Source organism: Notothenia rossii (genome assembly GCF_949606895.1).
Source record: "Notothenia rossii genome assembly, chromosome: 1".
Classification (NCBI taxonomy): domain Eukaryota; kingdom Metazoa; phylum Chordata; class Actinopteri; order Perciformes; family Nototheniidae; genus Notothenia; species Notothenia rossii.
Window position 1 is genome coordinate 28047565 of NC_136912.1, and position 18964 is coordinate 28066528.

General features: G+C 42.5%; 1 protein-coding gene across 3 annotated transcripts in view; it reads right to left on the reverse strand.

Annotated features, from left to right (window-relative positions):
• The window catches only part of crebbpa (CREB binding lysine acetyltransferase a), an 81839-nt gene that overhangs the window by 6353 nt on the left and 56522 nt on the right, over positions 1–18964 (reverse strand). The window contains exons 4-26 of one of the 3 annotated variants that reach the window (XM_079670250.1): positions 17206–17319; positions 15719–15970; positions 14777–14876; positions 14456–14593; positions 14223–14340; positions 13923–14094; positions 12980–13042; positions 12410–12531; positions 10973–11185; positions 10407–10709; positions 9977–10129; positions 9528–9702; positions 6231–6349; positions 5889–6128; positions 5202–5290; positions 4287–4367; positions 3972–4028; positions 3368–3445; positions 3195–3262; positions 2601–2751; positions 543–689; positions 326–439; positions 17–182 (exon numbers count right to left, since the gene is read on the reverse strand). In XM_079670250.1, the coding sequence (XP_079526376.1) occupies positions 17–182; positions 326–439; positions 543–689; positions 2601–2751; positions 3195–3262; positions 3368–3445; positions 3972–4028; positions 4287–4367; positions 5202–5290; positions 5889–6128; positions 6231–6349; positions 9528–9702; positions 9977–10129; positions 10407–10709; positions 10973–11185; positions 12410–12531; positions 12980–13042; positions 13923–14094; positions 14223–14340; positions 14456–14593; positions 14777–14876; positions 15719–15970; positions 17206–17319 (3233 nt within the window). Of the gene's footprint in view, positions 1–16; positions 183–325; positions 440–542; positions 690–2600; positions 2752–3194; positions 3263–3367; positions 3446–3971; positions 4029–4286; positions 4368–5201; positions 5291–5888; positions 6129–6230; positions 6350–9527; positions 9703–9976; positions 10130–10406; positions 10713–10972; positions 11186–12409; positions 12532–12979; positions 13043–13922; positions 14095–14222; positions 14341–14455; positions 14594–14776; positions 14877–15718; positions 15971–17205; positions 17320–18964 lie in introns of all 3 variants that reach the window. The other 2 variants (XM_079670249.1, XM_079670251.1) reach the window with 2 other exon arrangements.

The window sequence follows — 18964 nt, forward strand, 5'->3', positions numbered from 1 at the left end:
TTATCCTAATCCTTACCTTGTAATCATGCAGAATCCTCTCTGCAAAGGCCTTGTCCAGCATCTTCCTGTACCACTCCTGAAGCCTCTTGGGTTTGGGGATCTTCTGGTCCTGAGGATGGCAGTGGAAGATGTAGTCGTCTCCTTCACTGGGAGGACACGCCCAGATGTGGCCCTGGGCATACCTGCAGCCATAGACAGAGCAAAGAGACCATGTGTAAGTCAGGACATTTGATTCCTTGGAAATGTCATCACGACGTTCTCCTTATTTCCCATGGTGTCTCGTTAAAGAGGTTGGGCAGAAAAGGAGCGTTAGAGCAAGGCTCACCCGAGTTTCTTGACATATTCCAGATAGCCGATGAGGATCTCGTGGTAAACTGCTGTTCGTAGAATCCGAGGTCTGAAGAAGTGAATACTGTCAAGGTATGATATGTAGACCCGTCTGCAGAGGTAGAGAGAGGGAACATGGTCAGTTTCACTCATAAAAAGCACTCGAATACTAGCTTTATTGCTACGTGTTACATACAGGAGTTGGCTGTACAGACCTAGTGTTGGGGAATGCGCACTCTGAGCCGTACTCCTGCACGTGCATGCCAAAGAAACACACGTCCACGCCGTCAATCTCCTCGAAGGCGAAAAGTGCTTTGGTTCTGTAGGGGAAGGTCTCTTGCATTTCACCTGTGTCCACAAACCTGTCGTAATGAAGAAAGATTGAATATTAAAAAAGTGTGAACAGCATAGTGGGATGGCTCGGGATAATGCCAGCTGAACCATCACATGAGTCTGCACTGAACACGACCCTCAAAACACCAAGGTGAGGACTGTGCAAAGCTGGAGATTTTATATAGTATAATAAGAAGAATTCATGGTATTTATTTTAGAGCTTTTCCAAGTGCTGAAAGCGCTTTACATTACATATTCTAGATTACACATTCTGTATGCAAGGGCTGGTTTGCTTTCATTAACTGTACGGAGGCTCAGTCACTGGTACATTTTTATATACAAAGCCATGTTAGCGAAACTTCCATCTTATATCTGCTCCCTGATCTCACGGAAAGTTGTAAGTGGCTACTGCCTGAGATCAAATGCTGTGGTTTTATTAAATGTGCCAACTGCTAGGACTGTTTTAGGGAAGACAGCTTTTAGATGCGCAGCTCCTCTGTCTTGGAATAGTCTGCAAAAGGAATGGAAGCTGAGCAATCTGGTGCCACTAAATGTTTTTAAAGCTCGGTTGGATGCTACTCAATCGGAAGCTATTGGTACCTGTTTCTGAGGATAATTATGTAAATGATGCTGTACTGATGTCCTTGTTGTTCTGTCTGTTTCTATGTTTCATTTGGAACTACTTGAGCAGGTCTCCCTTGAAAAAGAGATCAATGATCTCAATGGGATTCATCTGATTAAATAAAGGCTTGAAATGAAATATAAGACTTGCAATACCTTTGATACAAATGTGGAAAATACCCACAGGAGCAATTTAGGGTGAAGTCTCTTGTATAGCCAAAAATCCTCTTCAAAGTATTCGGTATCTCTTAAACATAAGCCATTTTTGTACGTTTATCATTTAAAAAACCTTTCCCCATTCGGACGTGTACATTGTTATTTTTTTTACAGTTTTGAATACATTTCACTTGTTTATGATCTATTAATGTAGCCTTAATATTTCTTTAAAAAATAATATGAATCATCTTGAATACGGTGCATAATACAGGAAATACATTTCTTACAATTACACAAAAAATGATAAGTATTTAAATCTAAGGCTTTTAGGAAAGAAAGCAACACACAAGGCTTTGGCCTTGTGTGTGTCTGCTTTCAGCTCTTTAGCATAATGAGACGATTCAAGTCAAGTGGCCTTGAGTCAATAAAAAGCAGCCTTAATTCATTCAACCTGAATACAACAGGTTCTTTGACCCCCCCCCCCCCGGAAGGATGGGCGAGCAGCATAGACTTTGATCTTCAAACAGTGAACAACACTCGAAGGGTGTGCACTCCATCTCGTCAAACATGCAGGTTCCACAAATCCTCTGAATGAAAATAAACTCTTTATAGGGGCCATCACACTTTAACACGACAGGGACAATAAAAAAAAGAAGCTCAGGAGAACACAAGCTGCGCCAGTGCATCTACAAATCAGCGAGGGCGAGACAGGTTTGTGGTTATCAAAAATAATGATGGCCTTCCTCATCCAGATTGTAAGGTTGTTCATTGATCGACCGATGATCCAGTAGTTTAAAGTGATAAAAATGCAATCTTCGTCTCGCTTCGTATCACCCCATTTACCAGATGACCCCACCCCAAATTCTGTTTCATAAAATGCAAAAATATGGCGAAGATATATTTTGTTATCAACTTTAAAATCATCGTAACTACCGTTTTACTGGGTCTATTTGCATGAAACAAAGTGTAGCATAGAGTTTCAAGCCAGTATTTTCGACAGAAGCAGCCGATGTTGGCCCAACTGTTGTTTGTATGCGGTGCCGGCTTGAACAGGTCACATGATCTGATCATGCCGGCGTGGCGGTCGACTCCTAAGGGTTCAGTAACAAAGCCTACATAATATACACCCAGTTCTTCTGTGTTCTTATCCGTGGTGCTCTCACCTGGTTTTCATGCCCTGTTTTACTTCCGTTATTTTGTCGGAGCTCGCCACCACCCGCACAAACACCTCTCCGGCCTCCGGGTGGTTCTGTCTCTTCAAGTATTTATTCACACGGTCCTCTATGTACATTCCCAACCGTGTGGACTGCAGCCCTATAGTGGTAAAAACCAGGAATAAGGAAAACAATATTAACAAAAGAATGGAGAAGCAGAGGTTACACAGTATGTCCTTAAAAAGCCTGCAGTAGCCTTCAATCTAAGAAAACAAGAGAAGCACTAGAACAGATTTATGGGGCATCATGAAATCTTGAAACTGTTAGCACCATATGACATAAAGGTCAGAATTGTTTTCCAGGTTTAAAAACACCAAACTAAAATACCAGTGAGGCCAACATCATAAAAAAGGCCTCCGTTGCAGGAAAGCCACAGAGACATATGCTGCCCACGTGCAGGTGGTTTAAATTGTCTCGTGTCTTCAGTGCTTGTGAGACAAAGGCACAATAATCTGTTGACATTTTGAAGACTGCAGGGAACACTGAAAGACTGATTCAAAGACCTTAAATACATAAAACTCAGATGAAGAGAAATGAACTAACGTTTTGCAGAAAACTTGTTGTCCTTCCGTGTTTTTGCACTCTTCTTTAAACAATTGTCACAGATGAATCTGGAAAGAAGTGAGAGAAATGAGACGTATTGTTACAATTAAGACTCAAAATATGCAACAAAACAATTTATGCAAAATTAAGTGAATTAGGAATTGAAATCTCACCCAGATGGCCAAATGGTGTCGTAGTGTAAGACGCATATCTGGTGCATCTTCCGTCCACAATCTTTACATTCAACAAACCTAAAGAAAAGCAAACATACAGTCAGACATTTCAGAGCAGCTACACATGAACAAGATTCTCAAAGCTACCTGACTGAAAGTGTTGGCCAAAAGGTTAAAGTATAGCATTGCACTCTCAAGCTACAGTTAGTCTACGTAGCGCTTCTATATGAGCTCTGATGGACATCATTTGTATACATGTTGATGTCCTAACTGGCAGCAAGCAACAAATGCCAAAGTGCCTTACTGGGAGAACATAGTTGTAATGACAATGTTGAAGGAACTCATTACATATAAAAAAACTAAGAGCCTGGATTCTCTGAAAGAAATACTCATCAGAGACAGAGTGTTTTGACACTGCCTAGTTGTCCTGACGCCTCACTGATACCAAAGGAATTTATCAGAAACATCCAGAGAGAAAATGTAAAGACTCTGCATTCATTGCGAAAGTGTAGTAATATGTTTTATTAGACTGAGCAAAGAAGGAACGTCACAAAAGTGTCAGTATTAGTCCTTCTCAGAGAGGGTGTGGTTTGTGTCAACTTACGGTTCAGAGTCGAGAACATCGTTCTTCTTTCGTTCAAACTGGTCTTTTGATATTCTCCTGAAGTGTCGGGAATACAAGGGAATAAATAGAGTTAGTAACGAGAACTGTACAAACACAGAACCATATGTTAGTTTAGCTATCTTCAGTCCTAGGCTCTGGTTGTTTCTTATCACTGACCAAAGCCTGTGTGAGGGTCACGGTCTTTCATCAAATATACGTAATAAGCCTCTAAAAAAAACAGGCTGATTCACCAGACCACTGAAATCTTTTTATTAATTTTTTTATTGTGGGTTTATCATTTTCCAGTCTACTCACGTCTGTGGCTGTGCGGGATCGTCCCCTAGCGTCACACTCTCCCCCTGGATCTCATTGAAGCACTTCTCACAGAAATGATACCTGCAAAAACACACACACAACATTCAGCATATTCAACAATCAACGGTGCGTGTTCGGCTACTTGTGTGTCCAGTTCAATTGTGCACACAACAACACTTGTCTTTTGTGTTTTATAACAGAGCGCTGGGAACCCCTAAGCTCCCATTGAGAGTGTAAATGGGCCGCGCTGCAGGAGCCTCATGCTCTCCGTCAGGCTGCTTCTGTGCAAAGTGCCCAGTTAAAGTGTGAAAGGGGGGCTGCAGTTACCCAGTTTGTACAGCAGGGGGTGCAACGGAGCGTTGTGCAAGCATTCATCTGCGAGTGCAAGGAAAAGGCACTGATGGGCAACGTTTTATGTATTTTTTCATCTTTTGTGCAAGAGAGGGAGCAGCAACACCGAACTCTCAGCCCCTCGGTGGATGCTGAGCAAAACACCATCAACACACTGCTGTGTGCTACTCTGCGACTGACACTGTCGGGTCTTCAGAGTGTTTCCCTGTATGTTCAACACTGGAACCTGGCTTTTAACAAATGTTGAGAGCAAAACCATTTTGTGGACTCATGCCGTGCCAGGACTCAGAGGCAGAGTCATTACAGCCGAGCCTGCTGGATCCCAGAGGCCCCTCTGGAGCGGAGGAGCAGACCCCAGGCTGCAGGGTAACACACTTCAAACGGCTGCATTCATTGCCCTTTTAAACACTTAATAAAAAACCGTGTATGCAAATACATAACCTGTGGGAGATGATTCAGTGAGATTACATTTCCTAATTTCTAGTTTAGTATATAGCCACCCATAGCTACAAAGCTATACTTGGACACATACAAACATTTATGAAGACACACAAAGAGTGGTACCTGTTCTGGTAACTGTAGTATGTTCCTCCAGTAGGGATGGTGCAGAGCTGCTTGCCATAGCAACAGAGGGTTTGAGGGGAGAACTCGTACTGCAGACAAAAAGGAGGACAATAGTGGTTAAAAAAGGTTCATTCATTCGGTAAATTCTTTGAATCAGGAGAAGAAAAGGTATTCAGTCAGAGAATTTGATTAAAAATGTAAGTTATCCTCATCTTTAGTGATGGGCGATGTGGACAAAGCTCTAAAATATGAACGACTGAGGGTGAAAACAAAATGAACACTCATCCTCCCGAGTCTAATAGTTTTAGCGTATTTCATCAAACAAAGAGTAGAAAAGGAAGTCAACTTTTGATCCTTGCAGCCATGTCACAAAACTTTTCATTACATGTCACTTGTTACTTAGACGCTTTTATCCAAAGCCACTTACATACATTCAATACTGTACTCATTATTTTGATATCCTAGAGTTCATTAAGGATGAAAGTGTGTAACTAAAGGTTTAACACAAAGACTGACTAACAACTTGGGGTTAAGTGTCTTGCCCAAGGACACAGCAGAATGTTGACTGTAGCAGGATTCGAACCAGATCCGAAGATCAGCGCACCATCACACTGAGCCACAACTTCCGTTTTCTCAACATATAAAAAACCTTCCTGAATTTTTATTTTGAACACGCCATTATCTCACCTTCCTCCCGCAGCAGTAGCCCAGGAGCTGCATGACGGGGTCGATCTCGGACTCGAACACCTCGGCCAGTTTGGAGCAGTACTTGTAGACGCGGGACGTCTTGCGGTTGTAGATCCAGGCGTTGTTGAACATGATCCAGACGTCATCAACGTATTGCCACGGCTCCTGGTATTGGCCCGTGTCAAGCTTTCGCTTTATCGTGGACAGATCTATAGGGTTCTTCACTATGTCAAAGTAGTCCTGGAGAGAGAGGGACAAATACAAAGTTTAAGTGTTAACACCCAAGATCAGTTTTTGTTCGAAGTGAAAATATGACATGGCAAGGGCATGTGTGCTACGTACAGGGATTCCCAGGAGCATGGGGTCCACTGGCTGTCTGAAGGGCAGCGACTCGGGGTCCTGCCTGTAGAGAGACTCCAGAGTCGGCATCAGAGCCTGGCGCAACTCCTCAGGCTTAAAGACTGGAAAAGGAAAAGAGGAAAAGGCACTGTGTAAGTAAACTAACAAAGTTACAGAAAAAGCACAGTCCACTGTACAGGAGAAGTAAGAGGGATTAACCCCTACACCTTTCCTCAGCTTCACAAAGGCAACAGACTCCCTGAACACTACATAGGACAGCGATTGTAATGTAAACACCAGCGACATTAAATCCTGGTCTAGTTGCATATTGTTGTCTGTATGACATCAGTTGTTTTTCCAAACAAAATGACAAATCAATGGTTATGTAGCTTATGTTACATGAATACATTTTTTATTCTAAAGAATGTCAACTGAACAGTAGTAAATGCTCGCTTCCTATCTGTGCCAAAGATTGATTATTTCATCACTTCACACACATTAGAGCTTAAACGGTCAGTCAATCAACCAACACTATTTTTTAAACTATTTTGATGCATTGATCAATTGCTGATTAATTGATATTTTTTAAGTAGAAATAGAGAAGCAATTCAAATATACTCTGTTTTCAGTTTCTCAAATAAAAGGATTGCCTGCTTATCCCTCGTCATACATATGTGACCGGAAAAATGTTTTGGTCGAACTAAATATTTGAAGATGTCATGTTTGGATGTTATAATTATTTTTCACAAATAAATGAAATGAAAATAGTTTGAAGTTGCAGCTCTTTGTCCCTGCCCGCACATCAAATGGAACGTAAACATTAGATTAGGTGGCCTCCATTATTTGTTGGGTATATAATACCAGCACGTGCAGTCTGTTCATTATTTGTGTACAATTCTGGCAAGATGAAAAAGGATCACAAGAGTCTGGATATTGTTCAGAGGTAGTGCAAGACTTGTTGTCACACAGGGTTCTTACACCTTTTCCAAAGTCAAATTCAAGCACTTTTCAAGCATTTTCAAGGTGCATTTTCAAGCTTTTCAAGCATCTTACAGCTGTTGTAAATGACATATTTATATACACGTACTTATACTCAAATTATTATTTCCCTACCTCACATTAAATCAGATGTTCTTTATGCTATAAACAACCAAATGTGTGTTTCGTGATAGCATCCTACATGAGGATGAAAAATTAAAGAAAAGAAAACTAAGTTTAATATTTCAAAATGAGTGACCCATCTGTACGTAGACTGGGCATCCCATTTAACCTGGCGGAGCCAATATAAAACAATCAGCCAAATAACTTTTCAATACATTATTGATTACTATTTTTGAGGTACTTTTAGGTTGGCAGTAAACACAAGTCAGAGATAAATGGTGTACTTTTCCTCCACTATATGTATTTAATCCCTTCAGTTACTTTACAGATGTGGATGAATGATGTGAAATATAATCAAGTGTTAAATCAGACTTTAGTTCCACCTGGAGTAAATCCACAAGCTACCCTGCAGTATACAAAGTCATTCAAACTAGCTGCACCTTTACCAGCTTTGAGAACACTTTCATGATCAATCATTATAAAACACATCATATCTATTATTCTGAAATGGACCAATCTGCACAATGACTACTTTTACTGTCGCTACTTTCACTATATTTTGATGAGAATACTTTTCTACTTTTACTTGAGGAACCTTTTGAATGCAGGGCTTTTACTGTAACAGAGTATTCCTACACTCTGGTACTTCTACTCAAGTAAAACATCTTAGTACTTCTACTTTGAAAAAGTGACCATTAAATCCTCTCTGAAGTGTGTGCATAGCTTACAAGAGGCAACCTTTGGTAGAGGGTCATGTAACCAACTCACAAAAGTGTCATTTGAGAAAGAAAAAAAGGGACATGGTTGAGTTAAAGCAGTATTACTAACAAAATATGCTGTATTCTTATAACTTATCTGAGTACTTCTACTTTCACTCAAGTACAACATCTGAGTACTTCTACTTTCACTACAAGATCCGAGTACTTCTACTTTTACTCAAGTACAATATCTGAGTACTTATTCCACCTCTGGTAGCATATTAGCCTGAATTGTAGCCACAAAATCACGCAGGGCTGCATAAAAATAGACTCACAATGGTAACAAGTGGAAAATAATATTTACAAATGTGTACAATGATTTGTAGTTAATTTTGACTACTCAAGACACCTGACTTATACATATTCAAAGGAAGACTGTGTTCATTCTACAATTACATGGGATTAACACTAGAACCGCCATCGGGTCAATTTGACCCACAGCTGCTTTTTTATTGTATGTAACTTTTTTTCAATAAAATATTAAAGTCTCCCAGTCCTTGACTTTTCCTGAAAGTGTGTTATGTAGCACCCTATGTTGTTAAAAATTGTCAATATGAAGTCAGATTGAAGAAATCGCCAAAGAAATTGCCATTTATACCTATTTCCGCCAGCGGGTCATATTGACCCCACCCCTTTTCGCGCTATTGATTTCGCGTGTAAACCATAGGTGTAAACATAAACATGACGTGTTGCTATAGCAACATCCTTTGTCTACTGCGGTTCCTTGTAGATTGAGAGAGAGAGAAAGAGAGAGAGAGAGAGAGAGATAGATAGAGAGAGATATATTGATAGATATTGATAGCGACAGTCTGTAGTGAAGGAGCGCACTCCTGCTCACGGGAGACTGCTCGCACTGCGCTCCGCAGCAAACACCTGTTTGCTTTTCACCCAACAACGACAACCGCCTCACGAAACGCTATGTTGTAGCGTTAAGAAACGAAACAATTTAACAAAATTGCTTGTCAAAATACCAATACCACAGGACCATTTTTTTTTTTTTAAAGCAATATTTTTAGTGGCCCGAGCGGGCAAATTGAAATTACGGCCCAATCCCAAACCACTCCCTCGACCCTACCCCTCCGTGACGGAGTGAACTCTGTCTGTAGCCACACTCGCAGCTCAACGAGGCTCCTGTCAGGTGGAGGGAGTAAATACAGCGTCAAGCTTTTTGGACGGCCTTCCCCCTCTCCGGCAGAAACAGGAAATGCCGTAACTGTATATAACAACGTTTTCAAATCAGCATCTCTTTGACAAAAAATGTAAATTAATAACTAAAATAAAACTCCAAACATCTTTAATTGTGTTACTTTGTTGTAAAACTATTTTAGTCTTATAATAAGTGTGTCTCAATTGGCACAGAGTGGGATTATTGAAGTTTCTGACAGGGACAGAAACCCTCTCCTCTGGGTGAGTGGACCGGTCTTTACAGATTTTGACTCACTTTTCCTCCGCGACTGAGTGGGGGATGAGGAGGTTGAGCCGTTGGCTCCGCCCTCTTCTTCTTCTTTGGGTTCTGTCTTCATTTCCGGCTTTTTCTCCTCCACCTCCATTCGCTCCGACTTTACATCTGGCTCCTCCTTCTTCACCAGCACCGTTGAAGCAGAGTCTTCCTCAGTCTACTCAAATCAAGGAAAAAGACTCACAGTCAAGTCTACATTCTCATTATTTTGATATCCTAGAGTTCATTCAGGATGAAAGTGTGTAACTAAAGGTTTAACACAAAGAATGACTAATGTTATCCTCAAATGATGTCCACAGGTAAATAATATCATGTGTTGTACTATGTCATTTCAAATGTACTGATTTGTTAGATTCTTTAAACAATTTGATATAGAAGAAATATGTTCAGCAGTAAAACATTACGTTTTTCAAAACATCGATTGAACCCACCTCCATCTTGGGCTCAGTTTTGCCGCCTGCGGCCTCGAACCCTTTTTGCTCCCGGTGTGCTTCTGCTTTGACCTCCTGTGCAGGCAGGTCGGCGCTGATGGTCGAGGCCGGTGCCGGCACCCGGTTATCCAGACTGGCCCCTGGTTGAGAGAGCTGAAACACGGGGGGAAGAAGATATGAGGTATTGGCATCAGTTCATTTGCTTTCTTTTGTATGCAGGTGCTGAAACACACATGGAAACCTCTATATTGATTTCATTGCACCCTTAAAGTTAAAGATGAACATTCCCATTGTGATGGATGCTACAAACAGTGGTGAGGATGCAGTTGTCAGACAGAGAGGTGGATGTGGATGGGGGGGGGGGTACATGGCAGGCAGAGGGATGGGAGTTTGTTCAGAGTGGAGGGCATGCTGAGGGTCTCAGGCTCACCGGCGTGGAAGGGGGCTGAGGCAGGGGCGGAGGCAGAGGCTGCGTCTGCACAGCAGGGAGCTCCGCCGGGGGTGGGGGCTGGGCGGGGCGGGGTGGGGTGGCACCCGGGGCTGGGGCGGGGCCAGGGAGGTTTGGGGTGGAGCTGCGGCTGGAGGGCTGGGGGTGTGGCAGATTAGTGGCCCCCCCAGCCGTGGAGGCGGCAGGAGGAGGCGTGGTGTGCAAGGGGGTTTGGGAGGAGGCTAGCTGAGAGCCCATCGAGGGGCCAAGTGCATTCATGGGGAGGTTAGCGCCCTGCTGCTGCTGCTGCTGGAGAGAAGGACACACAAAGGGCAGGCGACACACATGTACACACACACACCAGATTAGCAGACAGACACACACACACAATTTGAGGTTTAGAGAGCATCTTGTGATCGGTATGAGAACAATTTCAGAGCAATTAGTGCATTAAATGGTTGGTGAGAGTAGTTTGATTTTAAGTTCCAACCGCTGTTTAGAATGAGCATACCTTTAAAAGAAGGATAGCATTACCTAAAAACGCCAACTAGTGAGTTCTAACGTCTCACCTGGGTGACGGCAGCCTGTGCAGGTGGCTGGCCCATACCGGGCCCCACAGTGACATTCAAGGCCCCCGTTGCAGCGACTGCAGTTGATCCTGGAGGGAACTGGGTCTGAGCCAGGAACTGTCCCTGGCTAGCCGTCTGGCCGACCATGTTAGCACCGCCATGTGCCGCTATCATGCCCTGAGCCTGGGGCATCCTGGAGGGGGACATGCCCATCTACAAGGCAGGGAAGAAGATGATGATTACTTTGAGCTGAGTGACGGGAGTTTCCACTGACATAACCAGAAGCAAGAGCCAAAGATCAATCACATTACTGGCATTCTAGCTCCATTATAATGCGGTGATGGTTTACAATGAATATCTCCCATCTCAAATAAAAGGCTGTACAAGTGTGAAGAGGTTTATGGATTGCAGACTACAGTAGTGTTTTTTCCGAGTGTCAATTGGCTAGATATCAATCTATATTGTCTATAGTGCTTAACAGTTATGAATGAGATAGATTCTTGTTTTTCTTATAAAATAAGAAAATGTTAGTGATTTTGTTACAAAAATGATGACACAATTCAAAATATTTACAAAAGAAATTAAAGGTGGGGTATGTCATTTTGGAGAAACCAGCTCGAGTGCGCTAGAATTTGAAAATACACAACCGGAAAAAATCTGCCACTTCCTTACAGAGCCCCTCCTCCAACACAGACGAACGCGCACATGACCAATGAGGGGATGAGATAAGTTTGTGCACAGATGGAAGGCTGACAGGCAGGTAGGCCATCCAGTTACTTTAGCCGGGCCGGCTAAAATGATTGGTCGTGCTTTTTACAGTACTACGGCTTCCACAGATTACATTTTTTTATGTATTTATTGTCACAGCATTTAATATATTCATTGCTATTGGGATGTTAAGAGCATTCCATGGAATATAACAAAACTAATTTGACGCTTTCTCAGACTTTTTAGGCATCTGCCGTGTCTATACTAGTTCCCCACGAGACATCAGCAAAGCTCATAGGACTCATTATTCAAGTATTTAAACCTGTTCACACTTAATTGTGTTGTAGCCAACAGGTAAACATTACCAAAAATTGGCCATGACGCACATCTTGTATTTACTGCCGTCCGTTTCTTTAACAAGGGGCACATTGTTCGGTATTAAAGTTCAATGCCTCCGTCCCACACCTGGGTTAGTGAAAGACTGCAGAACAAAAAGCACTCTGCCTTTTTCTTAACAAGCTGGTGCAGTGACTCGTCCATCTTAAAATTCAACATCTCATGACCTGACCAGTGGACTACATTTTTAATTAGCCTGGTACTTTGTGCAGACAGAGTGTGCATTTACTAGCAACTGGGTGTTAGCTCATATTACGTGTATGCTTGTGTGTGTGTGTGTGTGTGTGTGTGTGTGTGTGCGCTGTGATTTGTGTGCCCCCCTGCCCTCCTCACTGCTGGGACGGAGCTCATGTTCATCTGCTGTGGGTGGTTCATGGGTGAGGCGGCTCGGGCTCCCATTGGTGTCTGGGATATCTGGGCGTTGGGCAGAGCGAGGTGGTTGAACTGGTTGATTCCTGTACAGAGGACCATCACGTTCAGTACACACAACTCAATTGCACAAAAATAGCAAACAACTTCACAGAGCTAAAGAAACATTACCCAATAAAATATGGTGGTGAAAGCTTAAATTTGTATTTTTCTTCCAGTCTATGCAAAAAACTCAGACCTTTACACATGTCCATTTTCAGACAGCTCCACAGTTAGACCTGTGTGGTTAAGTGGAAGTACTTGAATATTGAGATTGCATCTTATAGTTCTGCAAAGAAATGGTCTCTTCCCTTAGTTTGCTTGCCTTTCATGGGTTCTACATTGAATGTGTTCAGCCTTACTGACACGTTCTTCATACAGACTTCTAGATAATGTGGCTTTGGAATTGTCCCTTTATTAAAAGTATTTTCAGTTTCACATTACATCTTTGTATTGGAATGAGAAATATGCAACATGTACCACTCTAAGACGTACCTTGTGAAACCTGCATGCGATTCATGATTTGATTTGGCATGTTGGGCAGAGGAACAGGCCCATCTATGAAGCAAAGAGAAAAACACCATTCAACGGAAAGACAAATTGAAGAACGACATGATCAAATCAAATCAAGTTTTTTTTATATAGCACATTTTCAAAACGATTTTTGGTTGAGCCAAAGTGCTATACATGCAATAAAAATACTTTACAATAAAGACACTTTACAAGAAATACTGTAACAGCACAGTTTGTACAGAATATCAGCATGAGAAAACGACACCCTCTGTCCTTAGACCTTCACATCGTAAAAGGAAAAACTTCCAGAGAAAACCCACAGTTTAAAGGGGAACATGGGAGAAACCTCAGGGAGAGCAACAGAGGAGGGATCCCTCTCCCAGGACGGACAGATGTGCAATAGATGCCATTCACACAACCTCTCCGCTGCATGTTTTTCAATTAAAGGGTTGTTGTTTTTAGCTATGTGGATACACATCCTACTCAGTGATTTGCAACATCACAGCAGCCTAATACAACAAGATGCAAGATCTTTCCATGTTGAAAAATGCCTCAAAGAATTTATCTGTTCCAACATGAACAAACACTAGGGGGGTGATGTGAACTTGCAGTTGAAACAGATACATCTGCACACTAACAGATCATGGTAAAATTATTTTCAGCCAAGCATAACGATCATTCAAAAAGGAGCTATTTGGTGTGCAGGTTTATCCAATTAGACTTTGCTAGATATTTATTTTATTCCTATTACCCAACCAAGACGAAACGATGTGAAATGGCATAAATATCACACAAAAATAAGAAATAATGCAATACAAACACTTGTTTCTAACACTTGTTTTGGTCCAAAAAATGATGCAAGAAACTTGAAATGCATTTGAGGTTTTACCTCACAACCCTTCAGGTCTTGTACCGCTGTACTCACTCTGTGGCCTTGGGCTGAAGGCATTGGGCTGGGGGAGGCCGGGCTGCTGGTTCCCCTGGGCGGCCAGAGGAGCCTGGTTGATGATCTGCTTCTGTAGCCTGGAGCGCCGCTTCTCCTCCAGCTCCTTTTGGATTTTATAGATTTTCTCAGCCAGGAAGTGATAGTATTCATCCTGAGGGGAGACAAAGGGGGTGAGTAGAAGGCGATATTAAAGTTGACAAATACATTCTGAGGCTTTGTGCGTGGCCTTGAAAGGGAGAGGAATTATTTCCAAGTTGAGGCCCGTTTCAGAAAACCTACCCGGCTGTTAGCGGATTCGTACATGTCCCCCTCCACCTTCCTGGCGTAAGCCACCAGGTTCTCCATTCGTCTGTCCTTCAAAGCTGCCGGGTCAGGCGTGGGGAATATGGCTTGTACTCTGCAGGAGAAGAATTGCAGCAATGAATATCTCAAATGCTACCTCTGTACTTCAAAACCTTCAAAATGTCATGGTAGGAGTCAGTTCCAGTCGTCCAGCAGGGGTATACACTTACAGTTTGTGCACGAGGTGATTTCTCAGGTCCTGAGTGACGTGCTCGTGCCAGGATTTCCTGGTGCCTGTGGCAGAGATGGGTGCTGCTGTGGGAAGGTTACCCAGCGAGCCCACAGAGGACCCGTCTGACAGCAGCTGACTGGAGGTGGAACAGGAGGACGGGTAGAAGTTACATATTTAAATAGTGTCATTTTTTACATGGGAGTGCACTCTAGAATCAGATCTATTAGACATGTACATTTTAAGTAGCTACTTGAATTTCCTGCAATAAAAAGAAAGTTTAGGGTGAATGAATGAAATGCCGTTGTGTGCTGGGACTGACTTGTTAGTGTTGAGTGTGTTGGGGAGGGTGTCTGTGTTCAGGTTCGTCTGATCTGAAGTGGTCACGCCCGGAGTCCCGCCTCCAAGAGCCATCTGGTTACCTGTAACACAAGAGCGCTGTGAGCAAACAGCACTGCCTTTATTTCAAAATTGTGCTCTGCAACTAAGATATGGCTACCGTGACCACAGCTGCAGAGCACACTCTCAACACTGACATAATAAAAGGGCCAGCAAAGGTTACTCTGCATTATATTACATTCATTTTTATATCAATTTTAGAGCCTAGCAGTTGGGTGCGCTGTGCATTAACAAGTCAATCAATACACATGCCTACATTTAAGAGAGCACAACTTTTTAAAGGTTTTTAAGGTTTTCTACAAGCGCTCATATATACTAGTACTAATATTGTGTTTTTGCGGCCAACCTGGAAGTCAGCATTACAAGGGCTCCCGAAAAAAATAAATTGGATTTTATTTTATTGTCTTTTAGATTATAGCAGAAGATATGATCTGTGGCAAACGCACATTTATGATACATGCACGTTTCATGGAGCAGATTCATCTCCACATATTTATACACCTTTATAACAGTTGAAGCATACATGTCATGACTAAAAGTAAATAGCTAGTGCTATAAACAAACTGCATCACGGTTGCATTTCTTCACTTCACGGTCACTAAGCTAAAGGTGGACGGGTGTTGGCAGTCTTATTTAGTAACTTGTTAGCAGCTGCCTTTTCGTAAAGACAAGTAAAAGCTTCAGACATTTATGAATGGGGTAATAACTTGAACAAAACGTAAAAAAATGGTTAAGCTCATGTTAATCCAAGACCTTATTCCAGGCATCTAACCAAAACTAATTAAAAAAAACATTACATTTCAAGGAACCCAGAAGTGCTAAATATCACTACATGACCATAAAACATTGAAATCTTTGGCTTTACCAAGTGCATTAATGGGTCTCATCTGCGGGAGCTGCTGTTGCTGTGTGTTGGGTGTGCCTCCAGTCTGGCCCGCGGCCCCCCGGGCCTGCCCAGTGGTCTGGCTGCTGTAGGGCAGCCCCAGTGCCTCGTACGCTCTCTGCATGGAGCTGGGGTCTATGGGGGTTGAGGTATTGATGGTGGGAGTACTGGGCTGGCCCACACCAACGGAGGACATGGCGTTCTGGAGGCTCGCATTGGGGGAGCCTAGCATGGCTGTGGAGAGAGACAGCGCCGTCAGTCTTAACACTCAAATACAATCAATCCGACTATACTGCCAGCTGGTAGACATTTTCACCATCTCTACTGCTGCAAGCAAGGGTAGGCACACAAATGCTAAATGTTGATACTGTGTGCCAAGCCCAATGAATGTAAAAAGTATCCTCTTTGGTGAAAAAACTGCAAAAGTAGTAGTAGAAAACACACATGCTTACACACTTTGACCTCTGGCAAGATGAAGTCACAAGGCAACATGATACAGTGTGAACATAATGCAAGGCTAAACGCTTTGAATAGCAGTGAACTGAATAAATGCATAAATCCCTCCAGGGGACAAAGCATTAGCATATTTTTCTGAGTTCAGGCTTTGGGCGAGCTAAAAAAGCTCTTAGTTTGTGCAAAGACCAAAATTGGAGGAACAAAGAAACTCTGCGCTGTGCTTGTGTTGGCAGGAGAGACACAAGCCTTGACGTCATGTTCTTTAACATGCAAACAGGGACAGACCAACACTGGAATGCTTTAAGTGATGAAAGATGCAGCGGGGAGAAGTAAAGAAAAGAAAATAATGGAGGGGGGGAAAAAAGGGCAGAGTAAAAAAAAAATGGAAGAGTAAAAGTTACAAATGCAAGTCATGAATAAGAATGAAAAAGATTGGGTTGGGTATTCAAGAACAGAGTGTGAAACCGTAGAGTGGAAAACAAAACAGAAAGAAAACAGTTTAAGTGCGAGGCTCTGTTCCGGAGGGGAGTAGCAGTAAACAGCCCAACAGCCAATGGCTCAGCGGGACACATCCAGCACACACTCTCCGTTTCCTCCCTCTCTCCCTCCACAACACGCCTATCCCTCTTGTGTGTCAGATTACAAGCCCAGCAGGACCACACACTTACTCACTGAATGCATTTAGGCATTGTGGAGGGGCACAAACCTAGAAATAAATTGCCTGAATGGTCAAATACTCAAACATTCTGCACAAAAGCCTCTGCGGCTGGTTTCAGGAAAGCCACAGGAAGGTATTATTCTTGCTGATTATGTCACTATAGACTACAAGAGCTTAATCTCCCTTAATGTCTGAAATAAATACTGGGGCCTTTGTGAGACCAACGCAGAGATGCGCTGCTTATTCAGTACAGTCAATGGAAGTAAATCAGCCTTGTGTTTGGTGTCTGCGGGGATGTCTGGCCACTTTACAACGGCTGAGCGACAGCGTGCCGGAGCCTGCTACTCGTACTCACTTTGCTGGGTGCGCTTGTCGCTGGCGTTCTTCAGCGGCAGGCAGACAGGACAGTCGTGTCTCGTGCAGTTTTTCCAGTGCGAGATGATCTGTCTGGACGACGCACAGTGTGCCACTGCAGAGAGGAGGGAGATGGGGACACCAAGAAATCAACGTTAGAGCTGTGCAATCACTGGAAATTCACATCATGTTTAATGAAACCAAAACCATTTTTACATTCAGCTTGTTCTAAATCCCCTCACAGTTGAGGCCTATTCTCCATCTCAGACTGGAATTAAGGTTAATTATATTGTGTAACTTTAAACGACTTTCTTTGTTTTGAAATAACAAGCGGAAAGGACATATCACACACCTCACATTTAGAAGAAGGATTTACTGGACACACATTATTAATAACATTGAGCAAAGCGGTCCTTGACAGAACGAAGAAAAAAATATGAGGACTTCATGTAAATGTTAAGTAGGAGAGACAAAGCGATGACCCGATGTGGTCGGTATGGGCGACTTTCAGGGTATTTTGTAAACGTTTGGCCCGCTATATTGAGCCTTCTCTGATCCTTTGTTCTACAACATCACACGAGTGTGATCATTTAAGAAGCTTTTCATTCACAGCAATGCATGGAGTGCTGTAGTCGTCAACTTTCCAACCATCTGCTGTCTGTCCTTCTCCTGTAATCTGAACAATCAAAAAAAAGGCAATTTGCTATCCGCACAAAGGATGTCCAAAACATTAAAATAAAAACTCAGTCACCAAAAAAATAAACAACGGAGGACCTTTTCAAAACAAGACAGAAATAAACCTTGAGACGGCAACAAAGCCAAATAAATTATAGAGGGTTTATTATTTTATAAAATAAATCAATTTTTTATAAAAACATTACAAAACCACTAATATACAGGACAAGTATTTATTAACGCAATGCAGAGTTTTTCAATTGTCAAGGATATACAATGGATTGATTGCAATAACTTGAATGTACTTTAGTGTTCACTGTGCAGCTGTAATATCCAATAAAATAGAAGCATGGAGTAGGAGTCTGAAGCGGCAGACCCTCAATATTATAGTGGGGGGGGAGGGGGGGGGAGGAAACTTGATTTGGACATCCCTAGAGAGAAACTACAGAAATAAAATGTGTCTGCTCAAACTGAAAAGGTTCAGCTCACTGCACTCATTTCTACTCTTGGAAGGCTGTTGCTTTGGCCCCGAGGAAAAATAAACTATACCGTATTTCCTGATGCATGACTGAACAAACGGAGGCGCTTCATTTCATCTGTGGTCATGCTAATGAGCTAGCAGCTAATCTGACAAGAAATCACCAGCTGGATGAAAGGAGCCTCTGCTATCCGATTGGCACTTCTAAATATTACACCATATACAATCATTATCTGGCTTCAAGCTCCAAAGCCCGAGCACAAATAAACACAATTAGATTTCATTATCTTTGTGAGAACGCCAATACTACTGGCAAACACTGCAACATTGCAGGTCTATAATGTGGCTTTTTGTAGATTTAATGTGAACTGATGAACAAAGAAAAAGAGCTAGGATTGAGGTCCAAAGCCAGTGCACGCATTAGTCATAGCGCAGACTCCGAGTTCCCTTAGGTAAAATTGAACTCACATCAGATAAATGTCAAATCTGAGATGTGCGGATAGGGGAAGAAATCGTTCGCCACAAAATGTCAGAGGTACAGAGACGCAGAAACCCTGAGCGAGAGGAAATTAGCAGAGACATAGAACCCTTCACACTTAAAACACTT